The 20,590-nt window shown below is 36.3% G+C and overlaps 1 protein-coding gene across 2 annotated transcripts in view; it reads left to right on the forward strand.

Moving 5' to 3' along the window:
• Positions 1–20,590, forward strand: part of LOC145683890 (uncharacterized) — a 79,677-nt gene that overhangs the window by 34,385 nt on the left and 24,702 nt on the right. For both annotated transcript variants that reach the window (XM_081755534.1, XM_081755535.1), the window contains exon 4: positions 19,557–20,427. In XM_081755534.1, the coding sequence (XP_081611660.1) occupies positions 19,557–20,290 (734 nt within the window). In that variant the 3' untranslated portion in view covers positions 20,291–20,427. The remainder of the gene's footprint in view (positions 1–19,556; positions 20,428–20,590) is intronic.

The raw sequence follows: 20,590 nt of genomic DNA on the forward strand, positions 1-20,590 counted from the left end.
TACATACATACATACATACATACATACATACATACATACATACATACATACATACATACATACATACATACATACATACATACATACATACATACATACATACATACATACATACATACATACATACATACATACATACATACATACATACATACATACATACATACATACATACATACATACATACATACATACATACATACATACATACATACATACATACATACATACATACATACATACATACATACATACATACATACATACATACATACATACATACATACATACATACATACATACATACATACATACATACATACATACATACATACATACATACATACATACATACATACATACATACATACATACATACATACATACATACATACATACATACATACATACATACATACATACATACATACATACATACATACATACATACATACATACATACATACATACATACATACATACATACATACATACATACATACATACATACATACATACATACATACATACATACATACATACATACATACATACATACATACATACATACATACATACATACATACATACATACATACATACATACATACATACATACATACATACATACATACATACATACATACATACATACATACATACATACATACATACATACATACATACATACATACATACATACATACATACATACATACATACATACATACATACATACATACATACATACATACATACATACATACATACATACATACATACATACATACATACATACATACATACATACATACATACATACATACATACATACATACATACATACATACATACATACATACATACATACATACATACATACATACATACATACATACATACATACATACATACATACATACATACATACATACATACATACATACATACATACATACATACATACATACATACATACATACATACATACATACATACATACATACATACATACATACATACATACATACATACATACATACATACATACATACATACATACATACATACATACATACATACATACATACATACATACATACATACATACATACATACATACATACATACATACATACATACATACATACATACATACATACATACATACATACATACATACATACATACATACATACATACATACATACATACATACATACATACATACATACATACATACATACATACATACATACATACATACATACATACATACATACATACATACATACATACATACATACATACATACATACATACATACATACATACATACATACATACATACATACATACATACATACATACATACATACATACATACATACATACATACATACATACATACATACATACATACATACATACATACATACATACATACATACATACATACATACATACATACATACATACATACATACATACATACATACATACATACATACATACATACATACATACATACATACATACATACATACATACATACATACATACATACATACATACATACATACATACATACATACATACATACATACATACATACATACATACATACATACATACATACATACATACATACATACATACATACATACATACATACATACATACATACATACATACATACATACATACATACATACATACATACATACATACATACATACATACATACATACATACATACATACATACATACATACATACATACATACATACATACATACATACATACATACATACATACATACATACATACATACATACATACATACATACATACATACATACATACATACATACATCAATCAATCAATCAATCAATCAATCAATCAATCAATCAATCATAAGGTTCATATATATATATATATATATATGTATGTGTGTGTATATATATACAGCAAGTATCAAAAAATGAAAGACGTGTCTAATTATTTTAAATGAGAAGTCCATGTAACACGTTTCATGTCTCTAACATTCAGAGCTTCGAGATATGGACATTTAAAGATAATTGTTACTCCTCTCCCTTTCCGGAAAATCTTCTTTAGTGGAACAAATTCCATACCCTGTCCAAGTTTCTAGCTTAAGCAGTTTGGCGTGGGCGGTGATCCATCACTCAGTCAGGACTTCTTTTATATATAGAAATTAATTACACTCAAAACAATTAATCTTTGTTTTTCTTAATCGTTCAAACCACAGCCCTTTACATTTTCCATTTTTTGTTACTATAAATTTATTAAATCCAAGTTTGAAAATACAAAGTGTGAATATTATAGTTTAATGTTATGTTGTGAGTGTATATCTGAAATTGATGATATAATTCTTTAACCCTTTACAATCTTCATGTTGATTGAAATCAATATATCAGATATAGTGTAGATACATAGACTTGTTCAAACCCGATATTTTGCATTGTTTTAACTGGTGTATTTTTTGCCCAAGCGAATGTCACGAATGAATAAAAGAGAATGAAGCAAAGGTGTATTTAAACAATTCTCAAGCTTTATAATCTTACCTGGATATCCTGTGCAGTGTTTCTTCGTACCCATCAAATCTTCGATTACTCTTAGCAGTCTTCTTCTTCGATCTGTTCAGGCTTAAAAAAAGTTTATAAGTAGCTTAAACAGCAAGCCAAGATTAGATAAAGGGGATCTTCATCTCATAATACATGAGATATGCTCCTAATTGCAAATTAAAAGCAAATGTAGAGAAAGAAAAGTGTACTGAGAAGAATGAAGATTCTCTTTATTTCCTTTTACTTTGTTTTGTTCATTATATTATTATTATTTATCATGTCGCTTACTTCAGTTTTTGGTTCCTAAATAAGCCTTACAATTGCAAGCTCTGGCTCTCTCTCAGAGCCTAGTTCCCTAAGAATAGAAATAGGAGTAAAAGAAATGGAAACACTAAGAAAATAAAAAGGAAAGAAGTCACCGAGGAGGAACCGTGGATACACACCTTGTCCTTCCTGTATTGCTGCAGATTACTCGTCAAGTGACGGTGTAGGTCACTCTGAAATGATAAGATCAGACTGTGCTCTTTTGTTTGGCTGTGAAAGTTTTCACCTCACGTTGATTATTTGGCGTATTTATTATGCCAGTATTCCGATATATATATATATATCGGGTGTTGCAAAATAAGTATTACAACTCTTGGGAGGTAACTCCTGCCTCTGAGACAAGAAAAAAAATCTCTTAAAATTTCGGCTATCGGACATAGTTTCGGATCTACAAGGTGCCGAACGCGTGGGAAAATGACTTTCGGACGCCAATAGTTCGGAAACTATCCGATGTAAAAAGTCCGGGTAAAAAAATTCACTGAAAAAGTCGTACCTGCTGTATTGAATTTTGCATGTTCCACAATCCTACCATGCATGCGCAAGGTATTCCCCAAAGGAACATAGGGAGTCCCGGATAATCTGCCAAATGAAAATTGATCTAAATAGATATGAATGGATATGGTTTCTACCAGGTAACAATAATTCGTTTGTATTAAGTCGATATCTAGAACTAATACAAAATGGCGGACACCTTCATGCCCGTTGTGTGTGGTTGCATAATCGCCAGGTACGGATGCGGCCAACAGTGACGTTCTGAGTATTAAGTGTAGCGAATTTGTACTCAAATGCTCTAGAAAGACATCTGGAGCACAACACATGAAGCAGGGTGATTCGCATTTGTGAAAACACGTAACGAAAAATGCCCAGAAAAAATGCACACATACTAAGTAAACGTGAGTTCAAAGCGTCGGAAATGTAAGGAATAGCATCAAGAACATGAAAGTCATTGCCAATTCACCAATAATATTCCCTCAATCCGATGCAATATGATCTGCACTGTTGCATACCAATAAGGATGCAACAAATGAGGCCAAGTTAAAATTGTGCAAGGGGACTTACAAAGAAACTGGGTAAACTAAAGGAATGTCACTAGTGGGATCGCATGATCGATATTGAAATGTGGCCAATGTGTGTGTTGATATCAACATGTAGCTAATAGACAAATTTCAGCATATTCCTTTTCATTTTGTGTGCATGTGTTTTCTCTATTCATTTGAACGCTCAGTTTCTTATTACTAATACTGAACTGTAATTTTGACCCACAGAACTGTACTATTTTGTAACAATTAATTTCTTTCCATAGCAGGTTGCTTCTTACAGTCTTATAATATATGTTTTCAAGTGCACAATCAGTGTAAATGATTTCACCTGGCGCACACGTACTTCTTTACTTCCATTCTCCATATCCGTTCTAATCCTGAAAGACTTAATCAACACCTGTTGACAAAGGCGATGATTTAAAATGGAAGGGAATACATTAGGGTTTTGAAGTTCACATAAGTTGTTTGTTACATAAGTAGCAATTTCATCCAAAATATCACACTCATATTCAGCTGTCAACATAGTTAAATAGGGCTCTGAAAATAAGCAAAGAGTTTATTTTTTTCAATGATACCAACTTTAACCTCCCATAAATCATGTAAATAAAATGTAAACAACTCTACATTACTGGTGCATATAGTTCACTACCCTGTAAGGCACTGCACACGAACACAGGCAGTTGTTGTTTTATCTAGGAAATCTGTGACACGTTAAAAAATGAGCTTTATAAACGGTGATGTAAAAAAGTGCTGAATTCGACAGTTTATATATCCGAATATAAAATGCTCATGCCGCTTTCGACATATTACTGCATTAACCGATGCATATATTTATTGCAGAAAAAGTTTGACAAATGTAACATAATAAGTAACCGAGTTCTTGGCCATTGCAAACTTACAAAAAGCAGCGTGTTCAGCAAGTCACGATGCGGATTACCTCACTTCTAAGTCAATTTCTCAGGAACTGGTAACGACAGGAATATAAAACATTACAGGCTTTCTTATGAGTAATGTAGGTACTTGTGTGCCAAATTCCATCAAAATCCCAGGTGGTCACCTGGGGACTGTTGGACCATTTATAATGGAACAACCAGTGTTTGTATCCCTAAGATGTTTTTTGACGTTTTTAAATCCGTTTAGTCGCACCCACATGGCCCTGCTTTAAGTTCATTTTTTTTTTTTTTTTCATGGATCCCAGATTTTTCATTCAGATTCGTGTAATGCCTGATAAATTGTGTAATATTTTTCTCCCGAGTTTTAAGAGGTTTTAATGCTACTCATAATCCGTACTGTAAAAATACCTTATTCAATGCAGTCGTCAATTTGTCCTACCGCAACTGTCCTACCAAGGCATAAACTGCACGTGTATGGTGTTTTTGTGACACGTTGCTACCTTCATTTAAGGCATTTTGAAAGTCTTGATATTTTATTAAATGAACCAACTCACCTTATTTTTTTCTAATTTCTTTATGTACTTCTGCAAGTGCCTTATTGAAATTTGACTTTTCTTTCGTTTCCTTCTGTATTTCCTACCTTTCTTAATTTTTGTTCTTCACTTTTCAATTTGAATTTAAAAAGCTTCGCATTTTTTAATTGTTTAGGAAATCTAATGGAGAGAGCATGGCTTGGTGATGAGGGGAAATACATTTGACCAACCATACAAATTAAATAAAACAAAGATGTACAAGTTTGAATGCTTTAACTTTCTTTACTTTATTTGGAAAGGGGGGGGGGGGCTCACTTTTAATCATGCATAAGCAAATTAATCGATTGGAGTCATTAATTTTACATCTCAAATAAATAATGTGTAAGACACGGAAAAATTGAAAGATACTTCTTGAAGACCTGGAGAAGTTAGAGATCTAATCTAATCGGTATGTGTTAAAGTGAAAATGAAAATTAATCAAACCTATTCATCATGTATTATATTACGAAACTTCTGAAATTAGATTTTGGCTTAAGCATTGTTAACTGAATTACATAATGTAGTACAAACTATATGGAATGTCATGTAAACAAAATGAAACTTGTTGAGTAATTACAATGCTCTCGTAAATATAGTACCACTGATAAACCAAAATCTATCGCTTTACAATTCACACAGGAGCCAGTCAAATAATTTTTGGTAATGTGTTCCGGTACATAAAATCCTGTCATTCTCATTTCTAGCTTTCTAGACCGAAATTCGCTCTTTCAAGTAGCTCTTTAATGATAGTTTCGATCCACATCAACAATAGTGTCCCTATCGAGTCAAGCCCAGAACCACATACACCAAAGGCAAGTACGCTGACCATTCGGTTATGTGTTGGTATTATGCTGGGCTGTCACAATCTTGGAAACTCAGAAAACTTAATTTTTAATAAAGAGAAAACTAGAGGAAAAGAAGTTGAATAGAAAAATTTATGCAGATCAAAGAATTTCACAATCAAAAAGTAAGCTTCTATAATTTAGACGCAGATGGTGCAGCAATCAGCAATTAAAATAATATCAATTTACTGATAATCCTAGTCACAAAAACCTAGGTGGTCTTCAACAGTCAAATGCTCCAAAAATGTTCCTAGTTTTTATATGTCTGCGAACAGGAAAATTCGTTCTATCTCACAGTGTAGCATGCACGAGATATAAAAGTTGAATTGTCATCTGCATTACCACTATATGTTCATAAAGAAAAGAAGTATCGTAATGATAGTTTTGTGGTGTAGTAATTAAAGTTTAGTATCCCTATTGAAATGTACTTTTTTTTATATAATTCCGAATCGTGTCTACAATATATATAATTAAAGAAAAATACTTCCTCCGATTTATCGTCAATAAAGAACGCATATACCAAATGTAAGAAAATTATAGACTGTTACGCTTATAATAGTAATTTAGAATATGTAGAATGACACTCTACAGAGCAATTCTTAACCGAGAATGATTCAGGCGAGCGGATACTATTTGCGGAGAGGGCTTTAAAACAGTGTTCTGTTTAGTGGTTTTGTGTCAGCGACAAGGCAAACAGAATTATCGTTTTTGGTGATCTACAGATAGAATTGTCTTTGTAAGAAGATCGTCGCGACAAAACTAAAATTCCGCCCTAGGAATTTTACCTCTTGGGTCATCTGAAAAAGCAGTATATTATTGAAAGAAAATCATCTCTAGCAATGGGTTAAGCAATCATGTGACTGTAAACTTTTCAGTGTTATTACATATCCTTGCTAATGGACAGAAAGGCCTTGTATTATGCGTTGCACATGGTGGGCAACATTGAGCACATCGTGTAGGATGTATGTCACATACGAATTTCAGCAGCAATAACCTCACAACAAATACCGGTAAGTAAAAAATAACTGAATATTCGTACTCCTGAGTAAACCTTATTAAAAGGAATATGCTGCATCCGTTTCTCATGACTGTCATGATACATATTAGCTCAGTCTGCTCAGTCTGTTGTGACCCTACCGCTGTCTCACATATCATCGTCCTCCGTCATCCCATGCCCCCGCCAAGTGAACTTTGTGGTGGACAAACACCGTGTGGGTGGGTTTTCTCGGGGTTCCGTTTCCTCCCACTTTCTGCATTCCACCATTTCACTCATCTCTCATCATCACCGTCTCCTTTAGCCTAACCGACATAATCGTGCGACGTAAAACATAGATTTCATTTCATTTTTTGTTTATGTAATGGTTATCTTCACTGGCTTCTGCTTAGTAATTCGTTTTTCATTCCCACTTCATGATTCATTTCTTTCAACTACATATCTATCGAAATATACTATATCCTACTTCAACCTTCCAATACCCCAGGACAGTAGTAACATTTTCCACAATTCCTATAATTGCGATTCTTCTAACCTAATTTCCATCCTTAAGTGCAGCCACTGTCCAGCTTCCTATGTTTGCAAAACTCGTAACTCCTTTTTCGAGCTCTGTCAATGAGCACCGATACTCGTGTAACGCCCAAATTCGTCATAGTGTTCCAGAACGCACAACAGTACATTCGACCACGCGTGTTGCGTAAGTATCCTCAAATTCTTTTCCTCAGAACCTTCAATGACCATAATAAAGAAAAGGTAATATGTTTGTATTACTATTCTATTCATGGGTAGCCCTATAGTTGTAACTATCTGTAATTTCCTATCGTACTACACTTAGCCCGTTTCTCATAAACCTAGTTTCTATCTGTCATCTATTTATTTTTAATAGCGGTTTAGTAAATTTTTTTCTATATTACATCGCATTATTCCATATTTTATTCGTAAATTCTTCGTCGTTGTCAATTATATATATATATATATATATATATATATATATATATATATAGGGGTAGACAAAAAAATCTAAAAACACTTCATACAGGACACGTAAGTTTGGCCCTCCACTGTACAACACGTGTGGTGACGGTTGCCGATCCTTTTTTTGTTTTCAATGTGTCATCTGGACCTTCCTCTTCCGTCAGCAGTAACTAGTTCACCTGTGAGTGTCGTGTTGTGAAAGTGGTGCGGTAAAGTGGGCGACCTGACAGACTTCCAAAGAGGCATGATCGTTGGTGCCCGTCTGGTTGGAGCTTCAGTGGCAACAGTGGCAAATTTGTGGGGGTATCGAAAGGCACTGTGTCCAATGTCACGAGGGCATCACAATTCATGGGCAAACGACGTCTGCAAAGCACAACAGTGGTCGAAAGACAATCCTGTCAGATAGGGACCGGAGGCTATTAAACGGATTGTAGCAGCTAAAAAGAAGATCAATGAAATGAAAATTACGTCTGAACTCAATTCCGGCCTACAGAACCCGGTTTCATCGAAAACAGTGCGACGGGAAATTCATAAAATGAAAATTCATGGCAGGGCCGCTATTGCCAAACCCCTGGTCACAGCAGTAAATACGAAGAGGCGTATCCAGTGGTGCAAGGACCACAAGGCGTGGACTCATGAGCAGTAGAAACACGTAATGTGGTCCGATGAATCGACCTTCACTTTGTTTCCAACAACCGGTCGTGTTTACGTATGGAGAACACAGTAGCAGGCCTATGTTACAGACTGTCTGCTCTCAACTGTAAAGCATGGGGGTGGTTCTGTTACAGTATGGGCAGTGATATCGTGGTTTTCCGCAGATCCCGTCATAGCTCTGCATGGAATGATTAATGCTAAGCGTATGAGGCCATTTTGGGGGACCAGGTTCTACCCATGGCCCAAATATTGTTCCCGAATGGTGATGGCAATGATTTGGCACCCTGTCACGCTGCAAAAACGGTGAAATCATGGTTTGAGGAGTATGACCAGGAGCTATCACACCTCCCCTGGGTCCCACAATAACCAGATCTGAACATCATTGAGCCATTGTGGTCTGAGTTAGAAAGGCGTGTTCGGTGTCATTACCCTCCACCAGCATCCCTTAAAAAACTGAAGCATGTTTTGGAGGAACAATGGTACAAAATTCCACACACCACGATTCAGGAGCTGTATAGTCCAATGCACGTCGGATCCAAGCTGTTCTGGACGCAAAAGGAGGCCCCACACCATACTAGGTATGATTTCCACACTTTTGCAAACGTTTTAGATTTTTTGTCCAACCCCTTTGTATATATATTCACTTTTTGATATAATTATACTTGGGGTACATATATAATCTTTCACTCTCGCTCCAGTACTCTTTATTAATAATCTGGCTCATTACTTTTATATCTCTTTACCGGAAACACTCCCTATTTTAAATTTTGCAGCACTGTCATGTGATGGGTCAGAGAGTTTCAATTGTAGGGTGCTCACTTCTGATACGAGGAGTCCGTGGTGCGGTCCTAGGCTGTTGTTAAGTTTGGGGTTGACTATCACATGGTTTCCACGGTGGGTCGTATGTGGTCCGTTTGCTACATTTAAATCTAAATCCACATGCAATATACTCTTGGTTTGAAGAGAGATGTTAAAGTTCAAATCAAATCAGAATAGGTTCTTCCCACTAGCCTAGTGGATAGCGCGCAGGCCTTTGGTACAGGGATCACGGGTTCGATTCCCCGTGGGGGTAAGCCATGAAAAATTTGAACACATTCCGATGGTTCAGATTCCACCTTAAGCTGCAGGTCCATCTATCATACGGCCTAGGTAAACAAATATCAGTAAACAAACAATACATCAGAGTACCACATGGTGTGTCCTAAGACCAAGCTTGCCTGGATTCCTCACTGCTTTCTTTCAGTTCTCTCTCCTCCCTATATGATTTAAGTAATTGGCAAAACTGCTGATAATATAGTGGTGCCAATTTGCAGCTAATTTATTTTCCATGCCCTCTTCAGATTCCTTTGTTCCTCAACCACATGCTTAGTAAAACTTACTGCTTGGTCCATCTTTTGTATTTTTGTCTTTTCTTTCTTTCTCACTAACTTCTTTCGTGATCTGCGTCCATTTTGAATTAACTTTAATGTGCTGTTTTGTGTTTGTTTGTTATTCATTTATTTGTTTATTTATACATACCTGTATATACGTAGATTTTTTTTTTTTTTACTTTTATACAGTAGCAACATCACTGCATTACACGTTTGCACTTTCCATTTCCGTCTGTATTTTTCCTCTTTATCATTTTTATTTCATTGTTTTGTCTATATATCAAATAGTCTAAAAATTAATGAACCTTTTGCGCACGCTATAGCGTTAATGACCCAAATCTCAAGAATATATTAATCACAGTGGGTCGGGTCTAACGTCATCTGACAGCTGAAGCTAGTAGATGAGCAAAACGTGGTGCAATTTTAATCAAACGTAAGGTATTGTGACGTGAAGATAAATTAACTTTCCACAAAACTGCGCTTCACTTTATAAATCTTGTTTCGATAACTGGATAAATGCTGCTCAGATCCATGAAGAAATTTTTGCATAGTATGGGCAAGATAGTTATCAAGAGGAACAACCGAAAGATAGTTCAATAGCTTTTGTTCTGGACATTTCGATGTTCAAGATACTCTTCGAAGTAAGTGACCAACCAGAGCAAAAGTGATGATACTTTGACAAAAGTCGAGCAAGACCGGCATGTAAGCAAACATGACATTGCCAAGGGCCTAAACGTCTATCACCAAACAGTGTTACACCTCTTGGGAAAAACTGTCTACGAAAAGAAGCTTGACGTGTGGATGTCACATATAATCTGACTCAAAAACATTTACACGATCGAATTTCTATCTGCAAATCTCTATTAAAATGTAACAAACTCAAGCCGTTTCTGAATCACAAGTAATGAAAAGTGGATATTGTGCGGAAGAGATCGTGGTCGAAGCGAGGAGACACTCCACAGTCTGTGACAAGCTCACATTGACACCCAGAAAGATTATGTTGTGCGTTTGTTGGGATTGGAAGGGCATCGTGTATCAAGAGCTCCTGTTCCGAGCAGAACGATAGATTCGGATCTGTACTGTCGACAGTTAGTGCAAATGCATCTACCAATTTAAAAGAAATGGTGTCAACAGAAGGAGTGATTTATATACTACGCTTGCAACACCAGACCTCCTACATCTTTAATAATCCGTTAGATATTGAGAGAAATTGCCTGGGAGGTTTCAATATATCCACCGTATAGCGTTTATCTGATACCGTCAGACTAGCATTTGTTTCGCTTTCTGCGAAACTCCTTGAATGGGGTTAGGTTAGTTTCAAAATAGATTTTGAAAACCATAGAAGTTCTACAGCGACAGGATTATGATGTTGCCGGTAAAATAGCAGGTCATCAAACAAAATAGTGCATTTTTTTTCTCCACAATTAAATGTATTCTCAGTTTTGACTTCCAAAGGCTCAACACTTTTTAGACAGCCTGATAAATTGTAGAGTTTTTAGACTGGCAGTACTAAGAAAAGTGTTTCTTCTGACACTTGGTACATGAATTACATAATGCCATATGTTGGTAAATGTTAAGTGAAATTGGTGTCTGGGAGTCTCTGTGGCTCAGTAGTAGAAAGCTCACTTCTGATATGTGTGGGGTCCAAGTTTCGAACCCAGTTCGCATCAAGCGAGCTTCGTGATAGACAAACAGCATGTGTGTGGGATTTTCAGGATTCTTCTGTTTTCTTTGACTGTAATCATTGCACCGTTTCATTTAGCATCATTATTTTCTTCCTTAACCCTAGTGTGTAATCGTAGAACGTTAAATCAAAAAGAAATCTGTTTCTGTTTCAGAGCAATATTGAATGACTTACAGCTTTTAAATTATTACATTGTTTTGTACCCTCATTATGAATTTAAAAGCACTACAAGGAGTATATAGTAAATTTTGTGTAAAATTTGGTAAAAACCATCAGAAATCCTGAAAGTTGTCTATAGCAATGGTACCTTTTTTAGTGCTGTTTTTTGGCATCGTCAATTTCGTGATGATCGGGAAAATGTGGTGGATAATCCCAGAGAGGATAGTCTATAGTCAAACTTGTATAGTCACTGAGCATGATTACTATGAAATTTGGTATGTAATGAAGATACGGTACAAAAGATTGTGTTTCATAATCTGAAGGAAAGGAAGATTTGTGCACAATTTATGTTTCATACACTCACTGCCGAACAAAGGGAAAACGATTTGCATAGATTGGATAGAAATGGCTGTCAAGGGACGCAGACGTAATGAGAGGTAACGAATTGTTTTATGCGTGTGATCATCGACGAAACGACACTTTTCAGCATAAATCGCGTTAAAAAAAAAAGTATCGTGTGAAAACAATGTTCAGTGTCTCTTCGACTGGAGAGGCTGCTACAAAACTTATTTATTTATGAAGGTCAAACTGTGAGCGCATCTATTCGGAGTGTTTGCTAAAGAGAAGTGACGAGTGACACAAAACTTGTTGAATCCTATGCTATGCACCGTGACAACGCACCAAATCATAATGCATTGTCCCAACAGTTTTTTACACAGAAATAAGTCATTACTGCGCTTAGCTACTCACTCACTGGCCGACTACTCCAAATTGAAGTTCCACGTGAGGAAGCAACATGTAAGTTAGCCTATTTCCCTTTACTTCTGATACACCCGGTATATTATAGACAGGAAGACAGATTTGCTGTTCTAAAACTTACTATAGATGTTGAATAATATTCATGTCTGTGGGATTGACCGGGGTCAAAGAAGGTATTGAAATTCATCCTGGTATCTCTTAATCTACGGCTGGACACGTTAACTCACGTTCTATGTATTGTCACATTGAAAACTATTAACCTAAAACTGTTTGAGTCAATGCAGAAACGTAAAATCTGCTTCCATCAACACAAAATTAATTGGTTTTAATATGCTTTATCATATTGAGTAGGTAAACTTTCTAACATCTGCTTTCAAAAATGTAAAGGAAAGAATATAATAATTAAATTGCAATGGTGTATATTCTCCATGTGTTGTTTTGATATTACTTTGGTCTGTTTTTGGATATTACGCTCTCAAATAGAGTAGATGAGGTACAGTGAGACGAAACGAGACAAATAATTGATTTGTATTTACGTCTTACATTAGCAACAAAGGTATATAAGACCAGAATTACGTTCAAAGTAGGATCTGACCACTGTAATGTGTTCGATCCAGGATCTGATGAACCAAGAGTACGCACCTTGGACACTAGACTAACACGGGATGTACACGGTTCTTAACATGGAATTTGGGGTCAACCTATATATGTTCAGAAAGTACGCGTCATGTCATGGAGGATTCCGCTTGCAAAAAGTTCCGTCGGCCTATTAGTACGTCGAGAAAATTGGTTGATCTTGCCAATCTTAGGATGCCAAAGTCAAGCCTGTGTATCGTCCTTAGCAGCCTGTTACTAATCCAAAAGGATTCGGTATCCGCGCCACATCGAAACCTCCGAAGGTTTTAGGTGTCATTCTACGTGGAAACATATCTGGCGTGATAACCAAGACATATTTTAAAGACTGGCTGGAAGCTTTGGTGGCAGAGATTGAACTGGATGTGCTCCTCATGAAAGATAGTGAGTGCACGACTCATGTCGTATCCAGAGCTCTATGAAGTTTATGAGGGAATTGATATTGAAGTTTATGAGAGAAGGGATGGCAGTAAAATTTCAGCCCTTCCATTTTTTCCACAAGTATATCCGGGACCATGAATTGAGTGAGAGGCTCGACATTGACCAATCGTTTCTTCGCCGCGCACATGATTGGCTTGGTACGCAGTCAGTTCCAGTCACGAATCTTCAGAAACATGATCGCAAACGCATTCGGAAAGAGTGGTTATATTGACTTACCGGATGAATTCACTTTCCAGACAGTTGAAGACTTATTCTTCAGTTTTAGCAAAACCAGTGAGAATATGACGTGTCACAAATCACGTGACGAGCATTGTATGCAGGAAACATTCATTACGTGCATCTTGTGTCTTCAGGCCCACTGCCTGTATCACTTCCTTTGCAACAATGGTCAACATAGAGCAAACCCTGGAGCCTCATTACCATGACGTTGATTGAATGGCTTGTGACGCGTGAGTTAGGTGGCCCTCACACTATGCACCTAGGCCACGCCCTGACAAACACCATCCAGCCAGGCATTTTTTCTCTCATGATCCGAGCTTCTAGTGCCGAGAGGGCTTAATCCTCTTTAAGGGTAACCAACCAAGTCGGGACGGGTGGACTGGGTTAGGCCCGATGGAACTTTTGGAAGCGGATTCTTCCATCACATGATGCGTACTTTCTGAACATACATAGGTTGGCCCCAGATTCCATGTTCAGAACTGTGTACATCCCGTGTAAGAAGAAAACTAAAAAATAATAGTCCAGGAGAATTTGTAACTGTAACCTTGTGTTGATTAGCATTGTGGTTTTACATCCCCTTTTTATTAGTATGTTCAAGTTTCAATACCGAATTCAAGACTTTCTGCGTCAGCATGCCTCTTTAAAATGTAACGTTAATTCTGATACGGTATTCAGAAGATGGTAGAAAAAAAACTGTTAGAGCATCCAAGATCTAGGGAGGATGTTAAGGGAGAAACCCTACAAAATATATCTCGAGTTTACACTGTGCAGAATTACATTTTAAGTCAGTCTCTTTGTTTCTTTCTTTTTTCTTTTCTTTTTTCATTTTTTAATAATAAATAGGATACATCCTTCTGGAATTTATTTTCTGAGTTCGGCCTTCATAGCTTCAGGTAAAATGCTTAACTTACAACTCATGCGAAGACAGTATTTATTCATATGTTATAAAATATAATATGTAGGCTATCGAGAAATGCAGTTGCGTTTTATCCTATATAAGCTTCAGTAAACACGCTCATAGTTTCAAGATATGCCACTGTTCAATGATCCACATTAATACGCAACTGTGCTTCACATGTGAGGCCGGGGTTCGAAAAACGTTGAAAGATTTATAGATTAATAATAATAATAATAATAATAATAATAATAATAATAATAATAATAATAATAATAATAATAATAATAATAATAATGTTTCAAACGAGTAGTTATTGTTGCATACTAGTTGTTTTTATTTGTGAGTGTAAATATTTAATTTCCATTCCATACTCCCTACTCCTCTCAAAATACAGTTCCTTATCTAAGTCTTTAAAATGCAGACATGTGTCAGTGAAAATTAGACGTTTAATATAAGTTTTTTAAACGATCTATAGAAATTTGGAAGAGCTAAAGTGACTACCTTTGAGTTTATTGGTAGGATTGCTCTTCAAGCGGTTCACATTACAGTAATGAATGCTGATTCATATATTTAATGATGCAATCTGGTTTAAGGTCATCATTCTAAAAATACAATGAAATTACTCCTTCAGTTTCTAGGTTGAAGAATCTGTATATACAGTAAATTGTTTATTCATACTGGATGTCTGTCAGTTTCTTCAAATTCCCTCATACAGATGGTTTCCTAGGCGACATAAACCCCGAAATTGGAGTTAAAGTATATGGAACCAAATAAAAAATAGTAATAAGACTAATTTTTTCGGTTACGGTAACTTTTCCATGCGTCAAATTTATTTTGGTATCAGCTCTTCTAGGACCGGGTCCATTCTAATGCCATAAAACTTCCGTTTCCTACCAGGTGTATAAGCTTAAATCCACTGTTTTGTAGTCAGAAAAACACATGTTTTGTTCATAGAAAGCAAAAAGAAATTTATTCATAGTAATTGCCCTTGCTAGCTACACATTTTGCCCACCTATCGAGCAATTTGTGGATAGCACTCCAAAAGAGTCCTTCTCTTTCGAGGCAAACCATTCATCAAGCCATTTGCGGTCATCTGCATACGAATCGAAGTGCTGCTGTGCGAGAGCGTAGCCCGTCGACGCAAACAGCTGGTAGTCGGAAGGGGCTAGATCTGGTGAATAAGCAGGATGGGATAGCATCTTCCAGTGGTGCGGTGGGCATTGACAGTTTCACCATGTTTCAACAGCACAGTGTAGACGATACCCTGCTGATCCTACCAAACACGCAGCAGCGTCTTTGTCCGAAGCGATTTGGTCTCAAGGAAAATGTTGAGGGTTGGCCGGGATCAGTGCACGATTTCTTGAGTTAGAATTCCGAAATATATGTACTTTTCATCGCCCGTCACAATCCAATACAGAAACTTTTTTTGTCTGGCGAGCAAGATAGCTCGTGTGTTTTGGCGTTTCACCAGCTGCCAAGCTGTCAATTTGTGGCACCCATTTTCCGATCTTTTAAATCTCCCATGGCACGTAGATGCATGGAAATGGCTGCTTGAGTAACACCCAATTGCTTGGCAAGCGTTTCTTGCGATTGGATATCGTCCTCATTCAAAAGAGCCTGCAATTGATGGTCCTCAAACTTACGGGGCCGATTTTCACGCTTCTTGTCGCTCAGGTTGCTAAAATTGCCGTCTTTGAACCGACGAAACCTATCTCTGCACGTTGTTTCCGATACAACACTGTCACCATAGGTCTCCACAAGCATTCGGTGCGATTCGGCAGCCGATTTCTTCAAATGGAAGTAGAAAAGCAGAGCTTCCCGCAAATGCTCTTTGTCGGGCACAAAACTAGACATGCTTACCAATGGAACATTGTGTGTTGTTGTTTGCACTTGCTGACGATGTGCACTGATTCTTGTTGCCAGATGTCCCACTCATACAAACAACAGGTATGTCGTGCCCATGCTAGCTTCATACGCTCTCGAATGCCATCTATGAGCAAACAACGGATTTAAGCTTATACACTTGATATATTGTACTTTAGATTCCTGAACTAACAAATATAATCAAAATATGTATAATTCATTCCTTCTCTAGTCTCGTAGTACATCTCTCATATATTTTGCAAGTACAGTCGAACCTATTTTAATACTCGCTGAAAAGCTTTCAGTATTAAAAGGTATCTATGGAGAACAATTGTCGTCAAATCTTGACGTTTTAAATACATCCCGCTACATTTCCCAAACGCTCTTCCATGTTAGGCGTCGGGTAGAGGAAATCTGCCGAGATACTAACTAACTAACTCTATGGCCTATAGAACCCGAAGGTTCAATGCCGCATTCACAAAAGCTCTCCACTGACTTCTATCCTTAGCCAACTGGATCCAGCTTGTACTTTGTATTCCTATTTCTGCGAGATCCATCTTAATATTGTCTTCCCATCTGCGCCTAGGTCTTCCTAATGGTCGTTTTACGATTGGTCTTCCAGTTAAGACTTTGAGAGCGTTCCTATTTTCTTGCATCGTGGCTACATAACCCGGGAATGGGGAATTATGTAGTTCCTCGTTATGAGGTTTCTGCCATTCCCCATTCCCATTCCTCTTGGGTCCGAATATTCGTCTCAGGGTCTTGTTCTCATATACTTTCAGTCTATGTTCTACCGAGATACTATTAAGTTTATAGCTTCTTTCCGAACCCCTTTATCTACCAGCTCTCTAATCATGTTTTAAAAAATTTCACCTTTATCACATGAAACTGAAAGTGGATTTCTTTTATGATTTTGTTTTCACTTAGTAAATGAAATGAAATCTTATCTTTAACGTTCCATGATTTTGCACTTAAGGAAAGTGAAACCTATGATAAATGAAGGAACCTGATAAAAGTGTGGGAAGACACGGGAAAACTCATGAACTAATGTTGTCCACTACAAACTTGAATGGCCTGGTATCGAACCAAGAACCCTTCACATCAAGGGTAAGCGTACTGCTGCTGAGCCACCGTTTCCCCCTACCTTTAATAAAAGTTTACATTTATAACATTTTAAACAGTCAATCATTTTACTCATCGGCGTATTTTATGTTGTTTATAAACTCCAATTTTAGTTCCGATCCAGTGTGAACCAAAATAATCCTAAATCAAAGTCGTATCTTCCTGATCAACATATTTTAAATCTCGAAATCTTTTTAATATTTTCTCTCTTTACTTAATTGTCTTTTAAGTCGATTTATTTCAGCTGCAAATTCTCTTTCGAAGGAGTCAATCCATTCTTCTTCTTCTAGATTATTAATCTTCAATAAGTCCTTTGGTTCCAGCACGATTTTCAAATTTTCCGCTAAAGCGTAATTTTAAATCGCAGGCATGTTCGAAGACCTCCTACCTGCTAGATTTTCCGGTCTTTCATTCTTATTATTTTATTACTAAAATGAGTTACACAAACAACAGTTCGCTTGTGTTAGACGCCAAGTCATCCTTGGATATATATATATATATGTAAGTTTATATCTTACTCTTCGTTTTGGTATTTAGTCATACTGACAGTCATAAAGAATGTCATTACGAACAAAATTAGTGAACCCGTTGCTGGCCAATGTAAACAGATCTCACTTTGTATATATAACTTGACAAGTTTTACTAATTTATAATTTGAAAACTTGAGCTTGTTAAAATGTGACTGATGATGCACATAATATGTAATGCAGATTTGATAACACTAGTAATTTCAGTTGCCCTATGAAACATGTTCACATAGGAGATGGAAATGTAATGGTAAAGAATAAACGAGATAGCACATTCTTTACCGCACGGTGAAAAGTAATTTAGAAAACGTTTATCAGTTGTTATTACGAATTAAATATGAAAAAGAAAACAAAGAATCCCAACTAGCGTTTGTTACGATAATTTTTCGATCTAACTAGATAGTTCACGATATTATCTTCATTTTGCATATGATTATATATATATGTACCTAGGTATATATTCAACCTATTAAACTTTTAATATCAAGAGAACATCAAAATCTGCATTTTCGCAAACACGCTACACGATAACGTACTAATCGAACAAACTTCAAGTGTACATATTGTAAGTGCGTTGTCATTAGATTTTGGACACATCCTTAGTTAAAAAGTGAAAATTTTTGGACGTGGTTAACTTGAAGATTCCTTTCACAAATGTCTGTTATTGGTGAGGTATCCACAAATGTCTGAACGGTATCCAAGTTATATTAAGCTGATTTTGAACACTTCCTGGGAATCGTATGGTATTCTCTTCAGTGATTTTATTTTGTTTACAGTGTACTTTATATGTTAATTGCCTTGCTGCCATATTAGCTTTACACATATATGTAAAGAATTCACTAGGCTTTTCTTGGCTTGCTTTGCTTACATATTTTATTCGTTTCTGTTCTTTTGTGAATCGCACATTTAACTGTAGACTTCAGTATTACTAATTATGTGTAAACTAATTGTGAGATAAGAGTACTTTGTCTCCTTCCTCATTTATGTTTGCTTTGCTTAGCACGATCGTCAGCTGAACCCGCACCTGGACCAAGTTGGTTAGATTCTACTTCGTCTCCAAAGTACAAAGCTGGCAGTGTAGCATCAAATGCCTCGTCAAGCGACAAAAACGAAACGAAGAAAGTCATGCACAAAACCCCAGTAGTAGTACTTCAAAATATAGGCCAAGGAAAGAAAGCAGACAAGAGGAAGTCCGCGAAATTATCAACAGTGGGAATTGAAGGGAGTTCCAAAAGTGTGGATTTGAAAGAAAAAAGTCCCAAAAATGGATATGAGGAGGACAGAAAGAGATGCAAGAAGTCAAAATCAAAGCCCGTATTCGAAGGCTCAATGGATCTGGACACTATGGATATGCTCACTGATAGTGACAGTGAATTTTCATTCTTGAATTTTGAGAAGGAAATAGAGGAAAAGAAAGAAGAGATAGAACCGTTGGATTTCAGTGGAGAATTGAAAGTTGGCATGTGGGTGTTAGTGAGTTACTCTACAACAAAGAAGACACAAAAGCATTATGTAGGACAGATAATCAGAATTGGGGACAATGGAGAACCTACAGTAAAGTTTGTGCGGAATGCAGTGAGATTTGGTCAAACAAAACCTTATTTTGTGTGGTGTGAACCTGAAGATATTGCTGAAGTGGATGTAAATGCAATCGTTAAGTTGTTACCTGAACCGGACCTTGGGAGACGGGAAGAGCTCATATTTCCCGTATCCTTTGTTAATTACAGCATATAAAATAACACTTTAGTAATTATGTACATATGTAAATAGAAATACAAACTGTGTTCATAGATTTACAAGTGATGACTCAAAGAATGAATAAGGACTACTTTTTAAAACGGAAACGGAAACGCTGCCGTCTTGAATTGCAGGTATGTGAAGTCATTTCTCTCTCTCTCTCTCCTTCTCTCTTTTTTTCTTTCTTCTTAAAAGTATATCGATTTAACTTTAATTGATAACTCTAGAACTTCATTTCGAGTATTTCCAAAGATGATTCTAGTCCTACGGACTGCAATTTGTATTTAGAATTTTCGG

This window comes from Thermobia domestica, chromosome 4 (assembly GCF_964235325.1).
Source record: "Thermobia domestica chromosome 4, izTheDome1.hap1.1, whole genome shotgun sequence".
Classification (NCBI taxonomy): domain Eukaryota; kingdom Metazoa; phylum Arthropoda; class Insecta; order Zygentoma; family Lepismatidae; genus Thermobia; species Thermobia domestica.